General features: G+C 42.3%; 1 protein-coding gene across 2 annotated transcripts; it reads right to left on the bottom strand.

Annotated features, from left to right (window-relative positions):
- Nucleotides 1-1387: 1387 nt before the first annotated feature.
- Nucleotides 1388-24728, bottom strand: LOC148071269 (synaptotagmin-2-like). 2 transcript variants are annotated; one of them, XM_087800679.1, is made up of 9 exons: nucleotides 24596-24728; nucleotides 18756-18981; nucleotides 17327-17487; nucleotides 14944-15075; nucleotides 6810-6977; nucleotides 6322-6492; nucleotides 6144-6261; nucleotides 5896-6029; nucleotides 1388-4479 (listed from the first exon to the last, which is right to left on the bottom strand). In XM_087800679.1, the coding sequence occupies exons 2-9, from the start codon at nucleotides 18955-18957 to the stop codon at nucleotides 4264-4266; spliced, it is 1302 nt and encodes a 433-aa protein (XP_087656805.1). In that variant the 5' UTR covers nucleotides 18958-18981; nucleotides 24596-24728; the 3' UTR covers nucleotides 1388-4263. The 2 variants fall into 2 exon arrangements, with proteins under 2 accessions (XP_087656805.1, XP_087656806.1); XM_087800680.1 differs by having other exon boundaries at nucleotides 1389-4479; nucleotides 6322-6489.
- Nucleotides 24729-25580: the final 852 nt, after the last annotated feature.

The raw sequence follows: 25580 nt of genomic DNA, 5'->3' as shown, positions 1-25580 counted from the left end.
GAGGACTTTAGTGTTTCAGTGGAAGCAAATGTATCATAATCCATAGTGTCATTGCGCCTTTTTCGTGATGCGTATCGTATCGTTTTAATATCGTATCGATTCTTGCCAATACACATCCCGAGTACCTATTCTCAATCCTTTCCTTTTTCTCATTCATTTGATCTGATTCTACTCTCTCTTTATTCCCCACCTCGTCCTGACTCTCTCAACACATCCCTATATCATCATTAAAAACCACGGTCAATGGAGATGCAACTCTTAGCTTACCCATCAGTCTTTGCACCACAATATGGCGCTCCATCTACGGTCCTCCATGAAGAAGCAATAAATGTGAGGTGCTAGTTTTGAGTCTGAAGCGTCAATGTTTAATCATTAATGTCAGCCCTGCAGAGTTCCAGTGGGCTGAGCCGGTTATGACCCTGGAAGGCTGGGATTTTGTTGCATTGCAGATACACGATTCCGCCATAACAGTAAAACCCTTCGCCAGTCAGTGACGCAAGACTCTGGAGAATAAAACCAGGCCGGGCGGATTTTTATGATCTGAGTTTACTATGAACATGCGTCCTACACAGTCGGTTCTGCTTGATAAATATTTACTCGTCAGGAGAAGTGACTAAATGACAAGAGACGGATGAAGAAGATAGAAAATCTTAGAATTTAAAATGTCACTCATCGTCAATATTCCAACCTGACAGCTGCTGCTTAATCGTCTATTCACGGTCTATCAATTACATGACATTTTGGACCTAATTATTATTGTTTACTTCATTTGAACAAACCAAGGAGATTGATAATATTTAAATAAATAACAATAGATTAAAATAGAGAGATTGAAATGTTAAAATGCTCTGAAAAAGTTAATAATAATGTTATAATCTCCTGTCACATTTTAATGGATGGTAATTTAAATAATAAAAATGAAACGTTGAAGCACAAAAAAAAAAGTTGGGAAAAAACTTTTGACTTTTAAAATTAAACAACAACATCTGAAAATCAATTAAAGATTACTTAAAATACATAAACCAGAAGTAGAATCACACAGTATAGTAAAGAAAAAAGACACAATGCAAAGTAATACAGTGAATTGTATAAAATATCTGAGTGAAATTTACTTTTAAGCAATATTTCTTTGAATAACAATAAACAAAAGTATAATGTGCCCAAACATGTTAGCGCATGTAATCATACATGTGTTTTAAATAACTAGTTATGAATTCCTCATTAATTCTAATGTCAACTTTAAAAAAAAAAATAGAATCAATTCATCATGTTTACTTGTCTTCTCCCTTTATTTAATTTGGTTGAACTACTCATCTCACTAGCATTAGCATGAGCTAGCGCTCGCTCAATAGCTGATCATGATGCTGAAAAGATGCTACTTCCTGTCGAGAACAAGGTGTTTGACAAGAACACAGAATAATAGTTACAGATAGACCGACTGAGAAGTCACACTTATTTTTTTTACTGTATTTTTGTAAGTTTTATTATCAAAAAGACACGGAACACAAACACACACACACACTCACACACAATAGAATTACAGGTTCTCTCTTGAAAACATGCAATATTTACATCGTCTTGTAAACTCATGCTGGAGCTGATGGACACGTTTTTTTGCGCAGACTCATCGAAAGCGAGGACGAAGCGTTGAGAATGGATCTCGACAAAATAGTACTTATTCGCTGACCGGTTCATTCACTTCATATATACTATGAATCCCAACTGATTATTATTAATAGTAAAAATAAATAATTTTTAACAAGTTTACATTATTTTAAATCATTCATTTAATTATAACGCATGAATAAAATCACAATTAATGAGACGTTTCAAAACAAATATTTCACCTCTTACAACAAAAAATATTTTTAAAACATCTTTTTCACCTTTCAAACAATGATGTTTTTCTTCTGTGGTAACAAAGCCCATTTTGTTGTTCAATCTTAGGGCTGTTTCCCCCTGTATCGCCCCCTGCAGGCACAAGTATAACATCGCCACATGTTTAAAAATGAAAAAACAAATTGATAAAAGCATCATTATTTGTAAAGTTTGTTCACTGACCGGGAGACATGAATCATGCTTTGCTATATTTGGTTCAAGCGATTGGACCTTGATATGTTTCTGGGATGTTCCGTCAAAAAAGCAGCAACTTTAGAACGAAAACACTTGACGGGTCACCAACACAACACTATGTCTGTCCCTGCACTGGATTCCACTAAACTTTGGTGAAGCAGCAGCGATTTACAGAGTCATGACGGACACGGACACCGGAAGGAAGAAGACGCTCGACTATGACAAGAACTGAACTACTTTGAGCCTGAGGTTGTAGGTGAAATACTTCTAAGAGGCGAGAAGAAACTTCTGTTTGGTCGAAATCTGCAGGTATTATTCACTCCTGGTGGCCTTTTCTGATCCATCAATATCCTACCTTAAATTTCAGTTCTCAAACAAATAGTTAAGATGTTAAGAAACATTTTTCAACCGTCCCTGTCCCTGAAGAGTGAAACACACACTTCTCATTGACTTTAAAGATAGTTTCTATATTTTTTTCTGCAGAGTTTCAATCATCGTGTCAGCTCACTCAGGCCACACAAGTGCAGAGAGGAAGTGAGAAAGACAAGTCTTGTGGATCCAGTTAAGAATCTGTCTTTGAGAAATGCTTTTAAAGTGACATAGAGATAAACAGATCAGTATATTAACAGGTTCTCCCAAAAATACAATTTTCTACCTTATTATTTTATATTTTCTTTCATAAATAGACATTAAGTCAAACAAAAAAGCGTGTATTGAAGTTGACCAGTCTTCACTACTGTGATATTTTCTTATGTTTCTCAATCCGAGACAGCGCCGCTGCCTCAGTGATTTGCTCGGTTTTTCCACTTCACCAAAAAGTGTTTTTGTTTTATATGTAATAAACAAGCCCTATTTTTCTTTTAATGCTCAAAGTAATCTTTTGAAGTCTACATTTTTTCATCATCCAATGTGGACATCTCCGTTTCGTATTTATTTGAGAGGACTCTGTATTTAAATGAATAATAAAAAACATGGGGTAATTAGATACAACCAGAGAAGATGAGTGTAAAGGTGGACGTCTGTCTATCACAAGTTGTTACAGTAGCAAGATAGAGGAAGGATGGATCTCTAGAGATACGACAAACGGTTCCTATTCAACGCTTCTAATCACGTTAGCATTAATGCTCGCTAACAGCGTAGCTAAGTTTCCAGTTTCTTCACTGGTTTACAGCAGTTTTGTTATCTTGTTTGCAACGTTTGTTTTTATTCCTGTTGAGCCTTATCATCCATTCATTTTTGTTTGTCATCAAAACAATTGTATCCATGCGTCTATATTATCTATAAAAAACTGTGATATTTACAGCTGACTACAGAGAACTGCATGACGAACTTGCAAAACTACATCGTACTGTTTTCTTTAATCTTAATAGGAGAAAGGTTTTAGGTTTTAACAGCAAGTCAGGGTTTTTTTCATACTCATAACATCATCTCCCAAATAACGACGACACAGCATTCCCAACACAGAACTATGATTTTAGGCCGGATTAAGCATTCTTTGTTGCGTAGTTATGACCAAATATGCAGCCCTGGCACTTTGTTTTTTCTTCTTTTACATCCAAGTGGTCGCAAGAGTTTGAAGATGGCACATTCTCAAAATCCCTGACGACTTTGATTCGCTACCGCAACGGTGAAAGCAAAAAAATAAACAGTTGTCCCATCAGGAAAAAGGCACCGTTTGTTTTCCTCTCTGTCGGGACCTAAATGCATAGTAGCGTTGTCATGACGACGTGAAACAGGCAACTTAAATCAGGCGATTGACACGTGTGATATATTTATGGTTCTGGATTCTGTTATCATGTACTCAAGACACGTTTCCACTCTCTGTCAAATCACATTCTGTAGAAAAGCAACCGGACGCTGCAGTCTGAAGCGAGCTATAGCACATTGAGCAGCAGAGACTACACCGTGATAAATGTGGCGCGTAAGTAAGTGAACGCAGCATGCTGTACAAACTAATGCTTGAATTAACCAGCACCCAAATATCAGTTTATGCTCGAATGAAAGACTCATAAGTCCATCATTCAAGACTCACTCACACGACAACTTTTCCCAGCATACCATGATTAGCTTTTTTTTTCCTTTTTTTTTTTTTTGCTGAAGGGTTTTTTATGACTAGACGCACGTCTGGTCTCATGCAAAGACAGTGGGCTGGGATTTTTCTGAGAGAGTGTGTTGGCTGCTCCGTGGTTTCTACTTCTTGGCGTTCAAAGACGCCAGCTGACCGTCAATGTCCTCCTCCGGCTGCAGGGGGTGCCACTGGGCGATGGGGCGGCGCGGGTTCGCCAACATGTCAGACCAGTGCTTCAGTCCCAAACCGGTGGCTTTGCTGCCCACGAAGATCTTCCCAATCGCGTCGTTTTTGCCGATCTTGTCGTAATCAAACACCGTCACAGCAACCAGGATTTTCTGAGTCAGACAAAAATATATATTTTTAAATAATTGTCATGTCTTGTCTCTGCTTGTTTCTGGACTTTTATCATGACCACCTGTTGCAGTGCCCTTAACTACCGAATTTTCCGCACTATAAGGCGCACTTAAAAGCCTTTAATTTTCTCAAAAAACGACAGTGCACCTCATAATCCGGAGCGCCTTATATACTGTATGAACATTACCTGGTGGGTGACTTGTTTATAAAAACTTTCATGACTCTGCGCTGACTGAGTGAGTTACGCCATTGCGTCATCACAGGGTGGGATTTATGATGCACGTCACATCATGGCGGACGTCTATGGAGTAAGATTACTGCCTTCAACATGTCATACACGTGCCCTCTAGCTGTCATACACGCGCTCAACCTCATTGCTGCGCGATCAACATTTGTCTGCTCACAACACCAGTCTCACGCGCTGCTGCTTGAAGCCTTTTAAACATCATTTGAACATCGTTACAGTTTTCACAACGCTTAATAAAGTTTGACTTTATCTGACGGATTTGTTGACATTCCCTTTAGCACAGCTTTATCTAGTTGATGCATAACGCAAACGTTTGACTGTATCTTTTATAATCCGGTACGCCCTATTTATAAAAACAGTTGTTTTAAGGTGCGCCTTATAATCCGGTGCGCCTAATAGTGCCGAAAATACGGTAATTAACTTAACAACTGCGGCGCTTAAAGCAACCTCTTTCCCAGCAACAGGCGCCAGATTGTAACCTTCCACGTTCAGTACACCATGCTTGAATTTGTCTCCCGTTTTATTGTGTATTACATTTTTGTAGTTCTTCGCGTGTAGCACACTTATTGCTTTGCTTGCTAGTGTGTTTTTTGACACACCTCTTTGTTCTCTACCCATTTCCTGATGCGTTTATGTTTCCTTTTTGGACTGTGATATGGACACTGGGAATCTTGGACACATTTTCGTTGAACGTTTTTGTGAATATTATGTATACACTTGTGTAGTCTAGTGATCACATTATTACTCTGCTTTTATTTTTGTTTGTCTATTTAAGTTGAAACTAATGTGTTGATTTAAGTGTGTCTTACATAGGTCTTGGACCTCTATTGTATCATCGGTATGTGTCTGTTTGTACAAAACTCTCTTTTCATTGAAATATTTACATTAAATGTGCTTAAAACCCCATTGTAAAAATGAGTTTGCAGTCAGGATTTAGCCCCTGGCTCATTCATTGAACACATTTAATCTAAAAAGAAAAAAATCACTGAAACAGAATGGTAATTTGAGGTACTAATGCAGGTGGAACAGGACGAGCCAACTGTCAAGATAATATGAGAAGCAACATGCCGTTAAAAGTCCAGCTGAATTTAACCCTGAAGTTTCTCATTGGTAGAGTGTCTAATGAGGTCACGAGGGAGTGATGACGTACCTGCATCTGCTCCAGTGGGATTTCAAAGCTGAAGGACTCGTTATAGTAGGGGTTCAGCGTGTTCTTCTTCACTGTGGTTTTCTTCTTCTTCAGCCGCTTGCCTCCCTGCAGCAGCTGGATCTTCACGTAGGGATCTGGAACGCACATCAGGATTTGACTCTGAACATGATGTGTAAGTGAGTGTTGTGGATGAGACTAGCATGAAGCGTATGTTATGACAATAGAAAGTTAAACATTGTTTGTCGTACCAGACAATCCGCACGCGTCCATCTTCTTCAGGTTCTTTGCCTCCAGGATGCAAACTGTAAGTTTTCCGGCGGTGGGAACGTAGCGGAGGGAGATACAGATGTCTCCGAGCTTCTCTGGCTGGAGTCGGTCACAGGAGGAGACGTCAGGTCATCGAACTACCACACGCTTTCGACTCACCTCCTCCTGGTCGGCACTATCCAGGTCCCGCCACTCCTCGATGGGCCGGCCGAGGTCGATGGTGTTCATGGGGATCTTCACCTCTCCGATGACGTCGTGTTTGGAAAAGCGATCGTAGTCGTAGACGGACATCATCAGTGTCTTCCCGCCCAGCTCCTCGTAGGGAAGCTGCTCGTTCGGAAACGAAATACTTTGAAATACACTTCTATGGCCTTTGATGATCCAGAGTCCCTTTGACTCGAATCATCTCCCACAGCAGATATCATGATAGTGTTTTGAAAAGGACACTGATGTCGCTCTTCGATTGATGATGCCAGGTTACATTGAATTAGTAGATCCCAGTCAAACTCATGAAGATTTCAAAATGAAGACACTGCATCATGAAACCTCATCGTGTGTTTCATGATACCTCGCCAACACATCACTACCATCTTCATATCTGACGTGTGGACGACGTGACTTGTGCCGCTAACTATCAGTGGAAGTACCTTGAAGACAAACGTCTCGTTAAAGACCGGGTTAAGGGTTTTCTTGTGGACTTTGGTGTCATACTTCTTCTTTTTGTCAGGGAGGAGCTGGACTTTGACGTACGGGTCAGAAGTGCCGCCTGAATCCATGGAGATGAGGTCAGCAGCCTGGAGGATTCCGACTGTGAGCTGTAATAGAGAAGTAAATATGAGATTCATTTTATTTAAACTGCACCAATTTAACATGAAACACAACTCAATGCAGTCAATAACACTGCGGCAAAGTACGACAAAACCTGATTAAAGGAATCAATCTCTTCATGCTTTTTGTCCTAAAGTAAAATCAATAAATGTACTTTTGCCTTTTGATTTGAATAGTGATTCAGATTTTTATGTCATTATGGTCACTAGAGCAATACATTATAACTATCTAATTAAGAAATACCTGTATATATATTTTTTTTACTTTTCAGTCAACTAGTTCTAACAATAAACTACTTTGGATTTCACTGTTTAGTCAACTGCTGAACTATAATGTGGTCATGCTGAAATTGAGTTCTGATGCAATGGTTTAAATTCAAACTGTAGATTTTAACTATCGATGGGCTGATGAGGCTTCATGAAACAGCTGATGAGGAATCATGATACAGTGTCTTCATTTTGAAAGACCACTGACAATATGTGACTCCGATCTACCAGTTCAATTAAACCTAGCATCATATTCAAACTTTGAGTGCCATATAATAATAATTGGATTACTTAATACAGCTTAGTACAGAAAATCCCTCCCAAAATTTGAAGAGACGGTCCTCCTCCTGAGCCTGGAAAAACTGCCTTCTGCTTGACAGCCCTGCTCATTTTGTATTAATTATTTATGAATGGTTTATTTAATATATTTATTTTATTAAACTATTTCTTTCTTGCGTTAGTTTAATCTTGGTTCACAACATATTAGCGCTGCTTGAAGCTTTTCCTTTCGCATATTCTGTTTGATCGTCTGAGAAGTGCCTTGAACTTTTATTTTTATTTTATTATATACAATAGTCATTTCAAAGTAACATTTTCTTTTATGATCTGGCACACCACCCAATTATCATCTGTATAACGCACTCTATCCTCAACATGATAAGAATAAAAAAATAAATATGTTTCTATTTCGTCCCTACTGACCGCCAGAGGCGGTGCTTCAAGCACTGAATGTATCCATCTCGCGCATGCGCAGTTCGAGTTTAATACCAACAAAGTCACCTGTGACCCCTGATGACCCCGGAAGGGGTATAACTTCCGGTGACATCAGAGGATCTGTTCCTTTTCATCTTCTCGCTGTGCAAGTAGCATGTCACCGAGCTAGCTCAAGGACTAGCTCTTTCGTTGCCGGTAGTCACGCGACTTCTGTCGGAGCTGCGAAACTTTCGCCCTCCAGAGACTGCAACGAACTTTCGACCCGGAGAAGTTGTAGCGGTTCGCCGTGGAAACGTCCGGAGATCGTCTTCGTTTGGCTGAGTACCAATTTTCTTTTCATTGAATATCATTACAACCTGTTGTGCTCGCCATTGGTTGTATTTTGATTTATTTCGGTGACGAAGTGGGTTCGCTCCCTCTCCCGACTTGTACTCTTTATTATATATCTTGAATATCAGTACAACTTGCTGTACTCGCCATTGGTTGTATTTGATTTATTTCGGTGACGAAGTGGGTTCGCTCCCTCTCCCGACTTTGTACTCTTCATTATATATCTTTGAATATCAGTACAACCTGCTGTACTCGCCATTGGTTGTATTTGATTTATTTCGGTGACGAAGTGGGTTCGCTCCCTCTCCCGACTTGTACTCTTTATTATATATCTTGAATATCAGTACAACTTGCTGTACTCGCCATTGGTTGTATTTGATTTATTTCGGTGACGAAGTGGGTTCGCTCCCTCTCCCGACTTTGTACTCTTCATTATATATCTTTGAATATCAGTACAACCTGCTGTACTCGCCATTGGTTGTAGTTGATTTCTTTCGGTGACGAAGTGTGTTCGCTCCCTCTCCCGGCTTTGTATTCTTTGTTTATATATCAGTACAAACTGCCCTTGAGTGCCGGTGCAACTTTTTCAGTCTTGGTTCCTTACATTTGTTGGTCACGACAGTGTTTTCTCTCCAACATTTGTACTGCTGCCTTTCAGCTACCGAAGTGGATTCCTCATATTTGTTGGGGACGACTGCGTATTCGCTTCCTATCCCAGCATTTGTGCTACTTCATCCCACATGTGTAAACACTCGTTGGTGAAGGCTGTGTTTTCGCACCCGCTCCCAGCGTTTGTAATACTTCTCACATACATGTAAACACTCGTTGGTGAAGGCTGTGTTTTCGCACCCGCTCCCAGCGTTTGTATACTCCTCTCATATATGTAAACACTCGTTGGTGAAGGCTGCGCTTTCGCCCCCGCTCCCAGCGTTTGTTGTTTTTCTCTGTGTGGCCTTCGCCTGTTGCTAACATGCCTGGCGGCCACTCCTGCTCAGTCTGTATGGCTTCTCTGCAGCCCGAAGACGGCCACGATATGTGCCCCTCATGCCTTGGTCTCGAGCATCTGAGGGAAGGTCTTTCAGAAGATCCCTGCATGAACTGCAGCTTCATGCCCCGGGGAATAAGGGCTGCCAGACTTGCTGAGGTAGAGCAACTGTTGGGCCTCGTTTCGTTGCCCGAGCAGTTAACCTCAGCCCAGCGGCAGACTCCAGCTCAATCCCGCCGATCTAAACGGCGGGCTGCTGAGACTAGAGGCCCCACTTCTAGGAAGAAGGTTAGAGAGTCCGGACTTGCTTCCAAGGTGGACCAATTAACGGAGGAAGTTGATCAAATGAGATCCTTCTTCCTGGCCTTCAAGTCTGGGACTGGTGAAAGAGAGTTGGGTGATCTTGCTCCTCCTCCAGCCATCTTGGAACCGGAGGAAGATATAATCTCCATGGCAGCTTCAGCCACTGAGTTCGCCGAATATGGAGAGGAGGTGGTACCACAGCGTGTAGCCTCCCACGCCTCTGCGGCGGCCTCCCGTTCTTCAGCCCACAGCTCTACTGTCGGTTCTGGAGACGGCTCTATGGGGGCCATCATTCGTACGGCCCTGGCTCGCCTGCAGTTGGATATCCCGCAGGCTCAGCCAGCTTCGGCCAGTGCCTTTTTCAGACGCGGATCAGCTCCCGTCAACTTTACTGTGCCTCCATCTAACGAATATTTGAGAGAGTTGCATGCATGCTGGAGGGACACTAGAGCCCTCTCTCGTGCAAACTCAGACGCCCGGACCCTGGCAGCCATGCAGGATGCACCCAAGTTTGGGTTGGGCCGCATACCAGCCGTCGAGCCGGCAATAGCTGCGTTAATTGTCTCACCAGATGAGGCGCTGAGACCGGATGTGAGGTGTCCTCGTTCCCAGTGTCGGGTAACAGATGACCTGCTCTCCAAAACCTATGACGCAGCGGCACGCATGGGACGCATAGGTAATTCTATGTCCCACCTGATGCTTGCTTTATCAGCATCTATACAGGAGACCCCACTGGATGCTTCCGTCCATAATTTCAGCGACGCTTCCCTGCAGGCATTCGCGCTGATGTCTAGAGAGCTGGGGCGGTTGATGTCTACTCTTGTCCAGGCTCGCCGCCAGGTCTGGCTGGCACAATCACCTCTGACAGAGGCATGCAGGAGAACCCTCCGCAGTGTTCCAGTGGAACCGGGGGAACTGTTTGGACCTGCAGCGCTAGAGGCACTTGAACGAACTGTCCAAGCCAGACAGACTCAACAGCAGCTGTCCGGGCTTCGCAGGAGTCGGCCTCCTCCGGGCAGACCTAGGGGATCTTCAGCTCCCCCCCAGCGCCGTTCTCAGCCACAGGCTTACCCCAGAGGCTACCTCAGGTCTCAGCGCCCAAGCCCACAGCCTGCTCAGCAGGCGGCACAGACCTTTCGAGCCCCTGAGCGGCTGCCCTCTAGGCAACCTCAGGCCCCACATACTGTCCGTCGTACCCCCAGAGCCTTTCGAGGCCGGGGGACCCAGCGCTGAGGCATTGGGGTCGGCCGTCGGCTGTTTTTCCCAACAGCAGCTCAGCTATTGGGCTGCTTCCACCCGGGACCCTTGGGTGCTCTCCACCTTGACCAACGGGTACAAGCTTCAGTTCCGACGCCGGCCCCCAACCATTGGCCGGGTCAAGATGACCATCATATGCGACCCGGCAAAAGCCCAAACCCTCACCCAGGAGTTGTCCGTCCTCCTGGACAAGGGTGCAATCGAGCAGATAGATCCCCTGTTACAACCAGGAGGGGTCTACTCGACTTATTTTCTGGTTACAAAGAGAGATGGCGGACTCCGCCCTATCCTCGACCTAAGGGGAGTCAACAAGTTCCTGAAAGTCTTGAGATTCCACATGCTCAGCCCTGCAGAGGTTCTGCGCACTGTCTCCAGGCAGGAGTGGTATACTTCAATAGACCTGAAGGATGCTTACTTTCATGTGCCCATAGCACAACACCACAGACGGTTCCTGAGGTTCGCCTTTCAGGGACGTCATTTTCAGTTCAGGGTGCTCCCGTTCGGCCTCTCCCTTTCGCCACGGGTATTTACCAGGGTTGTAATGGCAGCCCTTTCGCCCCTGCAGTCGCAGGGCATGAAGATCCTGCCCTACCTAGACGATTGGCTCATCTGTGCTTCGTCCCGGTCTCGGGCGACCCTGGACACCACAAGCCTCCTTTCCCATGTGTCTTGACTAGGTCTCAGGGTGAACTCTACAAAGAGTTGCCTAGTTCCCTCACAGAGGACAATTTTTCTCGGGATAACTCTCGATACAGTTTCAATGAAGGCCTGGCCTTCACCACAGCGGGTGGACGACATCCTCCGCCTCCTTCCCCTCTTTCGCAGGGGCACGTGGTTGCATTACGTGGAGTTCCTACGACTCCTAGGCAAACTGACGGCTGCCGCCACCGTGGTCCCTTTGGGGCTGTTGTCGCTACGCCCCCTTCAGAGGTGGCTGAACGACTTTCATTTGGATGTCAGGTGGCACCGGCACAGGAGACTCAAGGTCTCACACCGTTGCCTTCTTGCTCTGGCTCCATGGAGAGAGAGAGGTTTTCTCCTCCAGGGCGTGCAGATGGGTTTGGTTGCATTCCGCCGAGAGGCCATCACAACAGACGCCTCCCTCTCAGGGTGGGGCGCAGTGTGGCAAAACCGTACAGCCCAGGGGCTGTGGTCTGCTCGAGACTGCTCGGTGCACATCAATGTTCTAGAGCTACGAGCTGTGTATATGGCCCTGCAATACTTTCTCCCCTTCCTGAGAGGGCGACATGTGCTTGTGCGGTCAGACAATGTGTCGACCGTATCGCATATAAACCACCAGGGGGGCACCCGGTCTGCACAGCTGTTGCAAGCATCCCGGGACCTCTTGCTGTGGGCGGCTCCACGCCTGGCCAGCCTAAGAGCAATGTATTTGCCCGGGGACCGGAATCAGGTCGCAGACCTGCTCTCTCGGGGCAAGCCCCCATCGGGGGAATGGCGGCTTCACCCAGAGGTGGTGCTCAATATCTGGGACACATTCGGCAGAGCAGAGGTAGATCTGTTTGCCACAAGGGAGTCGACCCATTGTCCCCTCTGGTTCTCCCTGAAGGAGGAAAGCAGTCCTCTGGGCCAGGATGCTCTTGCGCACGACTGGCCAGAAGGTCTCCTCTACGCTTTTCCCCCAATACCTCTGATATTCTCAACACTGCAGAGGGTCCTCCAGCAGGGTCACAGGCTGCTGTTGGTAGCCCCCTTCTGGCCAGGGAGAACATGGTTTCCACTGCTGCGCAGGCTCTGCCGCAGCTCACCATGGCGCCTCCCCAACAGGAACGATCTCCTGTCTCAGCTAGAGGGCCAGATTTGGCATCCCAACCCTCTTCGCCTGCAACTATGGGTCTGGCCGCTGCAGGGCCCAACCCGCTTCTGACGCAGTGTTCAGATGCTGTCTGCGACACTATACTAAATGCCAGGGCGCCTTCTACACGGCTGCAGTATGCAAATAGGTGGCAACTGTTTACTGCATGGTGTTCAGACAGGGGTGAGGACCCTGTGCACTGTTCAGTCCCAAAGATTCTGGAGTTCCTCCAGTCACTATTGGACAGTGGCCGGTCTCCTGCCACACTGAGGGTATACGCAGCAGCCATTTCCTCTCAACATGCTCGGGTAGATGATAACACAGTGGGGTCCCACAGGCTGGTGTCCCTCTTTCTAAAGGGCGCGTGGCGATTACGCCCCCCACGCACACAGCGCGCCCCAGCATGGGATTTGCACCTGGTGCTCGACGCTTTGTGTCTGCCTCCCTTTGAACCCCTGGCTCAGACAGAGCTGAAGTGGGTTTCTGCTAAGACTGCTTTTCTCCTTGCCATCGCTTCAGCGAAGCGTGTTGGGGAACTACATGCCCTGTCTGTGAGTGAGTCATGTCTGCGGTGGAGCTCAGACGGCTCAGGGGTTACCCTCTGGCCAAATATGGCTTTTCTCCCAAAGGTTCTGTCACTATCGAGCCTCAACCGTCCCATTCAAGTGGCACAATTTATTCCCCCGGAAGGGGAAGACAGGTTGGGACTGCTGTGCCCTGTGCGGGCTCTAAGAACCTATATAGCTGCAACCGCAAGTATAAGACGGTCGGACCAGCTCTTCATTTGCTATGGTGGCCCTAGGAAAGGCTCTGCTCTTTCCAAACAGCGACTGTCTCACTGGATCGTGGATGTGATTACCCACGCATATAAAGGAAGTGGTCACCCCACGCCATTCGGGGTGAGGTGCCACTCTACCAGAGCGATGTCTACGTCATGGGCAGCCCTACGCGGGGTACCCCTGGAGGACATCTGTGAGGCAGCATCTTGGGCCTCACCAAGCACTTTTTTCAGGTTCTATCGGGTGAACGTCACCACTCCTCATCCATTAGGTGTGGTCCTGTTGCCCGACTCTGTTGCTTCCCCTCAATGAGGTACGTACTGTGATTCTTTGTGACCTTGTTGTTATGGGTCATCCAGTGCTTGAAGCACCGCCTCTGGCGGTCAGTAGGGACGAAATAGAACGAAAGTTACGTATGTAACTACGGTTCTATGAGTCCCGGATGACCGCCAGAGCGTTCTGTCACTCAGAATCCTTGTGTTTTCGCGAGAAGATTCTGCAGGAACAGATCCTCTGATGTCACCGGAAGTTATACCCCTTCCGGGGTCATCAGGGGTCACAGGTGACTTTGTTGGTATTAAACTCGAACTGCGCATGCGCGAGATGGATACATTCAGTGCTTGAAGCACCGCCTCTGGCGGTCATCCGGGACTCATAGAACCGTAGTTACACACGTAACTTTCGTTTTAATTCCTGGCTACAAGGCTATAAGACGGGTTGTAGTTTTTACAACTTTATTTGATAACTGATGCACATACTTGGTTCAGTATATACTATAAAAAAGTAGGAAAAACATTGTTACAGATTAGGGTGGGGAGGCAGAGTGATCAGAGGAGCTGTAATATATTTTAGAATTTAATGTCAAACGCTGAAGGTTTTGAGTGTATTAACTGATAGTGTGAAAATGTTGAACATTTTACCAGATTGATAAAGGTTTATAAAACGCACATTGAAGGATTTGGTTAATTGTGGGGGGACTACTGTATATCTCAAAAATAAATTAGATCTGAAAGAGATTTATTTAATAGCCACAACAAAGACTGAGGTCACGCCACTTGAGACTTCCAACCAAAATGACCTCGATGACAGCATTAGTTTAGACCTTTTTTCTCTGTGGGATATACATCATTGACCTTGAAGCACTCAAGGCGACCCTCAGCTCACTCGTAAGAGTCCTCACCGTCCTGGAGTAGCTGTGTAACTCTAATCTCTCTGCAGACAGAGGTTAATCTGTCCTGGGGGTCCTTCTGAGAAATGACAGACTTGGCATGTTTTCAGTGGCCTCACTGTCTCCGATGGAAAACGCTGCCAACATCGTATCAGTTTTAGTCTTAGAAGCTGGCACCAGAAACCAGCTGACTCACAGGCGAGTCAATCAAAGATGTATAAATATGGAAATATTTCATGACAAACATTGAAAACGCTGTACGTTTTGGATCATTAACTTTGAATTCCGGCAAATTAGAAGTTAAAATATTCATGACTAAACTCATCACTTCTACACACCTTCGTGTTCTCAAAGTCGTAGTCGATGGAATACTGCAACTTTCCCAGTTTCTCCTGCTCTTTTTCCTCTTCCTCCTTTTCTTCCTCCGTCAGTCCGGTCTCCCCCTCGTCGTCGTCGTCATCCTGATGTTTCTGTGTAGGAACAAGAACGCTGTGTTGGCTTTTTTTTTCTAAGGAATTCTGAAAACTTGGGAAGCATGCGACGAACACAGTTGCTCCAGGACTAGTTTCATGGGAGGTACATGGTTCGGCTTACCTGCACCTGATGATAACAACTCGAGATGACATTCATATGCTGCGTTGCAATTATGCACATTACTGAATAATTTATAATATAATATTTAACTGCCATTTTTGGTATTTTCAAAGAAAGGTTTTAATGAAAATAGACCAAAAATCTTTATAAGAAAATTAAGGTTGGCCCCTATATAGAGGTAAGAACTCTAAAATGTCACAAATAAGATAATACAATTTGAATTATTTTTCCACATTTCCCATAACAAACTTTCAATCACGGCTTTCTATAATTGCCTTTCATTCTCTTGTGAAGTGCAAGTCTCAGTTTTCTAGAACTGAGGAGCCTTAGTGTCCTCCTCAACCTTGCTTGAGTGTTATAGCATGTTGCGTACAATATTGATCAGATAACGCTTTACGCTTAACGCTCTTTCCCGTTTCTGCTTCCAGGGAATAATTTTTACTCTTTAAAATACATAGATTAATCAGTAATTATCGCAGTGAGAACCCGAGTAAGCTCTGGACTGTTTTGGTGGTGCTGCTGTAGAAGTACTAGAGGCGAAAAGTGCAAAGACCTAGTTCCTTGACAAAATGGTGTTTGAACTTTAATCCTCAAGTAATATTGCCAAAAAAGGGTTAAAAGTATGTCCAGTAATTTAAAGTGCATTTGCCAGCCACCTATCTAAATCTTAGTTGCGGGTTGACGAGGCGTCATGAAACAGCTGATGATGTATCATGATACAGTATCTTCATTTTGAAAGACCACTAGTTGAAACTCTCTGCTTAATAATGTTTGTCTCTGATCCACTCATTCAATGAAACCCACTGTCATTTTCAATCTGAGAGTGCCATCTAGTGGCTTTTCAAAATAAAGTGTCATCATCAACTGTTTCAGGAAACCTCATCAACTCATCACTAATGAATAGACAATTGTTTGTGTGTTTATAGGTTGATATTCTTGACAAGACAAACGCCCTGGTGTAGTGGCTTTCAAAATAAAATACATATTTTGAGTGTTCCATGCAGTTTTATCATCACAGTTTCCATGTCTCCCGAACAACCAACCATGCCCTTTCTGACATGCATCGACCATTAGTGAAGAGACCGTCTTGAACAGAGATGAATTCAGGCCACCGATTGGTTGGGAGTCTCCGCTCATATCAGTTACTCACCACTTGCCTATATCAATGATCGTCAGGGTAAAATCTTTTTCTTTATTTTTTTACTTTCAGTAAAGATTTAGCTGATCAATGGCCAAAATTCACCTCACGTCAGTGCTTGAAGTCGTACAAAGGTGTGGGTAACACTGACATTGTCCTGAGAACAATGATGGTTAGACTCTCCTCTCTGGGCTTCATGGATCATAGCTTTCCATTTCAAACATTCTCAAGCTGTCAACATAAATACACGGTTCAGGGGAGGGAATAAGGGGAAGGTTTCAAATAAAACTTTTTCAAAGCAAGGAAAGCTACGACATCCATCCATCAAGCCCCCCCACACCCTGCCCTCCCCCATCCAGTCCGGAGCGCGTCAGCCACTAAGATCCACCTACCGTAGAGTGGGAGTCCACCACAGTCAGGGCACACACAAGACAGACACAGAGCAGGAAAGAGGGAGGAGAGAGGCAAAGATTGAGCTCACGAGACAGCAAACACAGAGGAGAGACTGTCACCAACACCAAACACCGTCATGATGAGAAATGACGCACTCGTTTTTTCATCTGATCATAATTGATCGCTTTCATTAACAGCGAAGAATGATCGCCGGCGATTTCACTGGATTGGACCATAAATGAACATCTATCCTGAATCCGATGTCTGTCTGGGGAACCTCATCCTTTGTCTCCGTGATACTAAAAAAGAGCTTTCTGAGCTTAGTAACCAGTCAGGGTGGCAATTACTTTATGTCAGGGTTTAACAAAAGTGCGCCGTTTTTCATCTCAGGCCACAATGGAATACACATTAAAAGGATGACGACACGTAGTAAAAGCAGGGGAAGAGAGCTCTCCTTGTGTCCTCTTCAGCCCGGGCTATAAGAACTGCTGGTGAAAGATCAAACTTTGTTATACAAGGTAGAATACCATGATCATGTTGGAAAGGGGTGGGGGGGACCACATCGGGGACTGTGTTTAAAGAGCAAAGCGTCGTACCTCACCACCCTCCATGTTCTTCATGTTGAAGCCATCTTTACCCTTCTTCCCTTTCTTGTTCTTCTTTTTCTTACAGCAGCACTTTTTGATGATGCAGAAGCAGCAGGTGAGGACGAGGAGGGCCGCCACCACGGCGATGGCAATCAGAGCCCAGGGAGGCACTGTCAGGTCCAACACAGTGAGCAGACAATTACCCATAATGATACGAGATAGTTCTTTGTTAGCAGAAACACTGCCATGTCAGTCAAAACATTCTCGGGCTTCCAGTGTAGACGCGATATTTACTCAGAGTACTTCCTGTCTGAATTGCTTGTTATTCTTTAAACAAAGCTTTAAAATTACTTGTTTTAGTTTTTTCCGGAAGAATTCTTCTCATACAGACGAGCGGTATGGATGTCGTTAAGTCTTATTGGACAACGATGAAAACTATGACTATAAATAAAAAATAAATGGATTCCTCTTAAAAAAAACGGTCGACATGAGGGTGAGTAGAAATGTAATGATTTTTGAGTGATCATTGTTAGTATTTAATAAAAACACTAATCCCCAGAATTTATTTTAAAATTAAATTTAACATAAAGGGTTTGCAATGACGCACTGAGTGCACAAGAAATGTCTGTAAACATGAGAAATGTTGGGAAGAAAAGGCAATAAAAATGGCACCAAAATAATAGTGTCGCACTAGAAGCCCTGGGATATTTTTACTAAAATATTTAATATTATGATAAAATGATAGTTCAGGCCAAGACACAATGAAATATTAAATGTTGGAAAACAAAAAAAATCAAAGTTGAAAAATGTGAAAAAATAAATAAAATAACAGTTTTTTCTGTGCAATGACAATTAAAGAAAGTCTAAAGTCTAAAAACTCAGAAAAAATTCCACAGAATAAAAACATCCACCCAAATACAGTTTTAATGTAATGTAAAGTAAACTAAAACAACCCTCGAATCTTAAAAATGTCAAAATACGACAATGGTTGGAAAGGTTTAAAAAAAAAAAATGCTAAAATCAAATAAATGAAAAAAAAGGCTGTAAAACAAATAATAGAATTATAAACAAGTGGCGAGTTAACTGGTAATTTACAGCAAGGGAAAGTCTAATGATTTGATTTTTAAACAAACTTTAATAGAACTTGAAAGACTAAGAACAATAAATAAAAACAAATATTTTCACTATTATGTAAATATAATTGTGTTTTGACATGTGTAAATATGTACAGTTCTATGGCGCAGTTTTCTATGCTGTGTTACCTGAATTAAATTCGATGAAGTCATTAAAAAAAGGTATAGCGGCAATTACAATTCCTTTAGGAAGTTTAATCTAATCCATGATTTTGTTCAACATGATTTTTTTCCCCCTAAAAGTGTAGATTTTTGAGGCTTTGTTAGGTGGTCATGATGTTCAGGCTAACTCGGGGACTACTAACATGGGATTTTGTCGATCTCATTGAGGAATTTGCTCTTGATTTCTTCGAACATGTCGTTCTTGTTGATCTCCGTGTTATTGGAGCCTGAGGTGTCCACGGTGGTGGAGATAACGGCCGACGTCGGCGCCATGGTGACGTTGGTGGCGCCCTTGGGCTCGGCGACCGTGACGGGCTGAGGTCTTCTGAACAAGTTGAACTTCATTGTCAGAGATTAAAGGTGGCGTTCCTGCGGAGAAGAAACAGACGTGTTGAGAAGAATACAGTGGGGAGATGCTTGAAGAACATCGACAGCAGATGAAACTGATTAAAGTCAATTTGTAGTCGACACACGTTTTTTGGACGACACGTTGAATAATTCTCCAGAAGTTGAAACCCGGTAGCAAACATTTCATGGCAGCAATAATAGCTTTATGCTAATGCTTGGCTAGATATGGTTATATGACAATGAAAAATGTTCCAGATTAAAAAAGCATTTGTAGGAAAGTGAGATACACAACGAATCTAACAAGGTGTACAATTTTAATACCTTTCAATTATTTTATCAAAAGTATCCTGATGTAAAAACAGGAACGTTTATGTTAAAAATAAACCATCTGACTGACCAAAACCTTGTCATTTTTATTCATTGAAACTTTCCAAGCTAAAAATCCCCTGCATCAAGCTGACTAACGCGAATACTTCATAAGAAAAGCTAATTGATCGGTTATGCCAGCGATGTGACAAATAGATGTGAGAGAAATGAAAGACCAGCGGAGATGGCCATCCCTCTTTCCTCTCTGTAAGTAACCAGATCAAAGTGATGTATGAGACGTTGAGGACGTGAATCAAAGAAAGACGATTCAGCACATTTCCATAGCCAACTTTTGTTTTGGTTCTATATGAAACAATTGGATTACAAAATGACCTTCTGTTGTTTGCACCAAGTTTCATTTATAGTGTAAATACGTAATATGTGTATGTTTGAAGTGTACAAACGTAAGTGGTTATTATAAAGAAAACCGTTGAAGAATTATGGTTAAATTCTTGATTTAAACTTTAGTTTATTTTTTATTATCGTTATATTTATCCAGCAAATCAAACTTCAAGTTGGACCAGACAAGAGAAGATAACGAAGGGGTCTTATCATTTTCTCTCATGACTGTATATTTTCAATAAAAAGAAAATGAAAAGGTGGGACCAACAACCCCTCAGACCAACAATTAATACCTGCCTTTCATTGATGCATCACTGGCTCAACTCGGCCACAACCATTGGTTAAAAACATTGTGTGATGTTAGATTCTTAGACATGATTTTATTTTCAATTTAACTCATCCATTGCTTTTATTGGTTGCTATGTATTTGTTGGACTTGTTATAGCGAAGTTACAATACTTTTTGTGGATTGTGGTGATTCTATATACTCGATCTTTTGTTCAAAGCATTTGACTTTTTTGACTTTTAAACGTTTTATTGAACCTGAAAACTGATTGTGTATAAACAACAGATGTTAAGCAATGTTATCTTTAATATAAATTACTAGTTCAACTGTAACTAAAATATTCTTCCAAATTTCCTTTGGACATAATTTTCCCCTTTTTTAAGGTTAATAATATACAATTAATCAAGTTTGGCCCATTTTTATAATGGCATTTTCACTAAGTATTTCCCATCATATAGAAGACTATCTTTCTTTTTTCTTTCTTTTTTTGGGTTTGACAGCCCCTTACTGCAGTCACAGCATATAAAGTAGACCTTGAGGAAATTTAATTGGCCACTCCTGCATTGGACAGTAATTTGCTGGAGCACAGTTAAGAGGTTTGTTTAACTGTGTAAATGGCCTGAATAGTCCAGGCCTCCACATCTGGTGGTCTTTGTCGAGGAGGTTTGGGAAGCTGTTGAAGCCCACAAGCAGATAAATAGATCACCTGTTAAGGGGCTAAAAAGTGTTTAAAGGAAAACAACTCTTCATTTATGTGTCCCTCCGTAAACAGATGCTGGATGTTGTATTACATAAACATCTGTTCTTGACAGTTACAAAAAGGTAATTCACACAAGCTGTAAAGAGAAGCCTCTTAAATTATATACTGAAAATGTATCCATCGGTACGACTGTCACCGAACCATGATTGTCACAAGCTATTGTCGCCGCAATCCCGGGCAATTAAAGTGTCTCTTCGCTATTCACCAGCTGTCTAATCTGCTGAAATTCAATTCGCCACAAACAGTCCACAAAATCAATTTATCTCTTTGGCTCACAAGAGCTCCGTATTGCTGACCCCCCTCCACACCCCCACACACCCCTGCCTCTTTACATGACACCAATACACTATTCAGGGATATTACTGCTGACTCAGCACTGGAGGTAACGTTCCAATTCATGGCGAACATTTGGAGCAATTATATAAGTGTTAATTAAAGAGGAAACGGTCTTTAGTTCTGTGGAATAATAATAGAGATGTAAACAGTTGTAGGCTAATACTTAACAACATGATATGCATATGTGTTTAGTGTTAGTTTGGCCTGTTCTAATACAAGGATGGACTATTAATGGAAACGCTACTGCAGTGATGCTCAAGAGACTCATGAGATCCTGCTGAAGGCCACCTGCCTCAGCCACGTCAGCAGCTTTGACACTTTTCTGATGTGGAGCTACAAGGAATAAACAGCCATGAGGAGGGAAAAAAGTGATAGTCAGTCGTGATTGAAATGCACCAAAACACAAAGAGTGTATTCCAGTTTGCTGCAAACGTGTCAATGCAGAGCGACCGACGACCTTATCTTTGAGCAGCAAACATGTTTTCATGTTCAGGAGAGATTTCTTGAAGGACTGGTATTCACCTCTGCAGGCAAGCATCATAAGAGTCTCATCACAGACAAGTTGTATCAATGATACATTTAATCACCGTCTCACATCTGCGCTAGATAACCCACCTATCAGTGTCATCAGCAACTTTGAGATTAGAACGAGAACACACATTTCGACGACAGCTCGACTGTTCTGATTTTATAATGACAATCCTGAGAATTTTGTTACAAATTTAGCTTGATTAACTTTATGTTTGGACTCCCTTCCAGGTGAGTGTGTTACCAAACCATTAGATATTTCCAAAGTACCCAGTTTCAGGTACAACCACCAACACAAGAACAAAATCCCTGCTTGAATTCATATGATCATTACTGTTTACTTTACATGATTTATTAGGCTTGTTTATCCCCTTTCATCCAAGTCTGTACCTGTAGTTATCAATAAAAAAGGGTTTCCCCAAGTATCTCATTTAAGCTGAATGTGCATGAACTGTATGTGTGGGCTTGCCAAGATACAAAAGAGAAGTGGACGTCATCTTAAAAAAAAAGGGAAAAAAGATTGGTTTTCAATTTTCAATGCCAATTCTTTTTTAGAGAATCACCTCTAAACATACACATTAGCAGCTAGTTATCAGGGGCTGGTAAAAAAAAAAAAGCTGATGCTGACTTAGATATATGTATATAATATACATTATATAATACATTATACATTATAATACATTATACATTATACATTATACATTATATAATATATAATACATAAATATAGAGATATACATATAGAGATGAAGCGATACATAAAGATAGAGATATAGAAGAATAAAGATGGAGATACAGATACATACATATAGAGATACAGATATACTGTACATAGATATATAGAGATAAAGAGATAGAGATAAAGAGAAAGATAGAGAGATACATAGAGACAAGAGATAGTCAGATACATGAAGATACTGAGATACATCGAGATAGAAAGATAGATAGAGATAGAGATAGTGATATACATAGATGTATAGAGATAAAGGGATAGAGCTAAAGAGATTGCTAGACTTAGAGATAGAGAGTTACATCAAGATAGAGATAGTGAAATACATAGATGTATAGAGACAAAGCTAAAGAGATTGATAGACTTAGAGATAGAGAGATACATCGAGATAGAGATAGTGATATACGTAGATGTATAGAGATAAAGAGATGGAGCTAAAGAGATTGATAGACTTAGAGATAGCGAGATACATCGAGATCGAGATAGTGAAATACATAGATGTATAGAGATAAAGAGATGGAGCTAAAGAGATTGATAGACTTAGAGATAGAGAGATACATCGAGATAGAGATAGTGATATACATAGATGTATAGAGATAAAGAGAAAGATAGAGAAGTAGAGAGATACATAGAGACAGAGATAGTCAGATACATAAAGATACTGAGATACATCAAGATAGAAAGATAGATAGAGATAGTGATATACATAGATGTATAGAGATAAAGAGATAGAGCTAAAGAGATTGCTAGACTTAGAGATAGAGAGTTACATCAAGATAGAGATAGTGATATACATAGATGTATAGAGATAAAGAGATGGATAGACTTAGAGATAGACAGATACATCGAGACAGAGATAGACAGATACATAAAGATACAGAGATACATCGAGATAGAAAGATTGATAGAGATAGAGATAGTGATATACATAGATGTATAGAGATAAAGAGATAAAGCTAAAGAGATTGATAGACTTAGAGATAGAGCGTTACATCAAGATAGAGATAGTGATATACATAGATGTATAGAGATAAAGAGATGGATAGACTTAGAGATAGAGAGATACACCGAGACAGAGATGGACAGATACATAAAGATACAGAGATACATCAAGATAGAGACATACATAGATGTATAGAGATAAAGAGATATAAATAAAGAGATAGATAGACATAGAGATAGAGAGATACACAGAGACAGAGATAGACAGATACATAAAAATACAGAGATACATCGAGATAGAGACTTACATAGAAGTATAGAGATAAAGAGATAGAGATAAAGAGATAGATAGACATAGAGATAGAGAGATACCTAGAGACAGAGATAGATAGATACATAGAGATAAATAGATGCATAGAGATAAAGATACCTCGGAATAAAGAGATACATAGATATATAGGGATGGAGAGGTGGATCGAAAGATACATAACATAAAAGGTTGAAAATGTTCCTTGGATAAAACATTAAAAGTGCAAAATGGAATAACAAGTGGAAGTAACCAACAGAAATTCTAAAAAACTTCAAAAAACCTTTGAGATACAGTGAAATAATGAGGTTTAGAAAATAATCTCCTTTTGGTGAAGAGAGGCTGATAGCTCAGTTTCACTCCTACACACACACACACACACCTACACACACTAACTAAAGTTCATGTGTCAAATTAAATCAACTGTAGATCCACCGTTTCCAAAACAAGATCAAGGTGCAAACAAGCCTCTAACGCGCGAGTTAATTTCATCTACATCTGATCAATGGGCTTCACACGCCAGTGTCTTGTTACAGATGTTAAAGACACGCAAATCAAAAGACGCAACTCCAGCGGAGCTCCGCGAGCTACAGGGGCCAGACCGTCATTGTTGCTAAGCAATAGCTGATATTGTCGATCAGCTATCGAGAAATACCCCCACAAGCCGCATATTACAGGAGTGACCGTCCAATCAAATTACCAGCTGGCTGGGAGCCAGCGTAAAGTCATCACCGGAGCTCGCCTGCATGACGTCAAATTGCATCAAGATATTTTCCTGCTTCGTATTGAATCTGCTTGGATCCATTCGCGTCGATTGTTCGACTCTCTTGACAAGAAAGAATTCCTTTATAAGTTCAAAACTTGGATTTAAAATTGGATAAAGCCGGTGATCACTAGTCTTGATGTCTGATGGTATAAAACTGATCCCGGCTGCTTCGTTGACAAAGAAAGAAACCATCAATACATCACTTTGCTCAGTCTTTGTGCCATCGCGACCATATTGCACCTCGAGCTTTCACTAATGGAATCGGAACTTACCGGTCAGATGTGTTCCTCCCTCTCGTGAGGTTGCCCATCCAATCAGCGGCGGTTTGGATAGCAGTGGATGCGCTCCGCTAACATAGTCTGATCTCTAGCACATAAGCAGAGACTGCAGTCTCCTCTCACTTCTTTCCACTGCAGCACTACACACCCCCCATCGCACCCCCCGCCCTCCTCCTTTTCCAATGCACAGCACCCCCCCACCCACCCCTGTTTTCCACCTCCCTGCTTCCTCTCAGTCTCTCCTCTCCATGTGTACACAGTCTTTTTTACCTCCTCCAATCCGTCGCTCCCTCTCTTTGGCCGACCTCATTGGTGATGCTGCTCACACAGCTGATTGCAGCACGCCGCTCCTTCGCTCCACTAGTTGTAGCAGATCAATAAGCAAAAGGCCAGGGGAGGGGAGTCAGAGTTTAACCGTCACAGTTTGCGGCCATCAAAGACGGCCAGCAATTAAAAGGCAGGTGGAGGTAATGCTTCGGCAAGTTTTGAGTCACGAAAGGACTTAAGAAGAAGAATATTGGATGAAAACGAGCAAAGATTGGATCCGAGAGATGGACCCAGGGTGTCTGTAACAACTCTCTTGAGGGAGGTTTTGCTTGTTATTCATTCGAGGAAAGACAAACATGAGACGAAGGGTGATTGGGGGAAGAACATTTTTCTTGCTGGGAAATCATTTGTTCAGATGGAAATATACACAAGAGACAAACATTTGTGTCACCTGGAACAAACAAATCAAATGTTAATCAAATGTTTTGGCTTGAAGAGCACCACGTACCAAAATAGGTACAAAGATAAATAAAATTAGACATTTTCTTAACTCTCTTAAAAAAGGGAACCCTTTAAAGAAAAATATAAGTTTCCAATTATGATTCTGAAGAACGAGTGTCAGTGTAATAGGATTTCTTTGTGGTGGCAGTACAGACGGCTCAAAATGAGGAATTTCATTTTAAGCCAACCATCTATTAGGTCACAAAAATGA

Source organism: Callionymus lyra, chromosome 10, assembly GCF_982586985.1.
Source record: "Callionymus lyra chromosome 10, fCalLyr1.hap1.1, whole genome shotgun sequence".
NCBI classification, from domain to species: Eukaryota; Metazoa; Chordata; class Actinopteri; order Syngnathiformes; family Callionymidae; genus Callionymus; species Callionymus lyra.
This window is presented reverse-complemented; position numbering and strand designations above follow the sequence as displayed.

Bases quoted from the DNA above. Each gene is read 5' to 3' on its own strand.
- LOC148071269 (XM_087800679.1), bottom strand. From the start codon at position 18,957: ATGAAGTTCAACTTGTTCAGAAGACCTCAGCCCGTCACGGTCGCCGAG. The intron at 6,978-14,943 runs GTGTGTAGAAGT...TCTCTATTACAG, and splicing joins ACGACTTTGAGAACACGAAG to CTCACAGTCGGAATCCTCCA. The intron at 6,030-6,143 runs GTACGACAAACA...TGTGCGTTCCAG, and splicing joins GGACGCGTGCGGATTGTCTG to ATCCCTACGTGAAGATCCAG.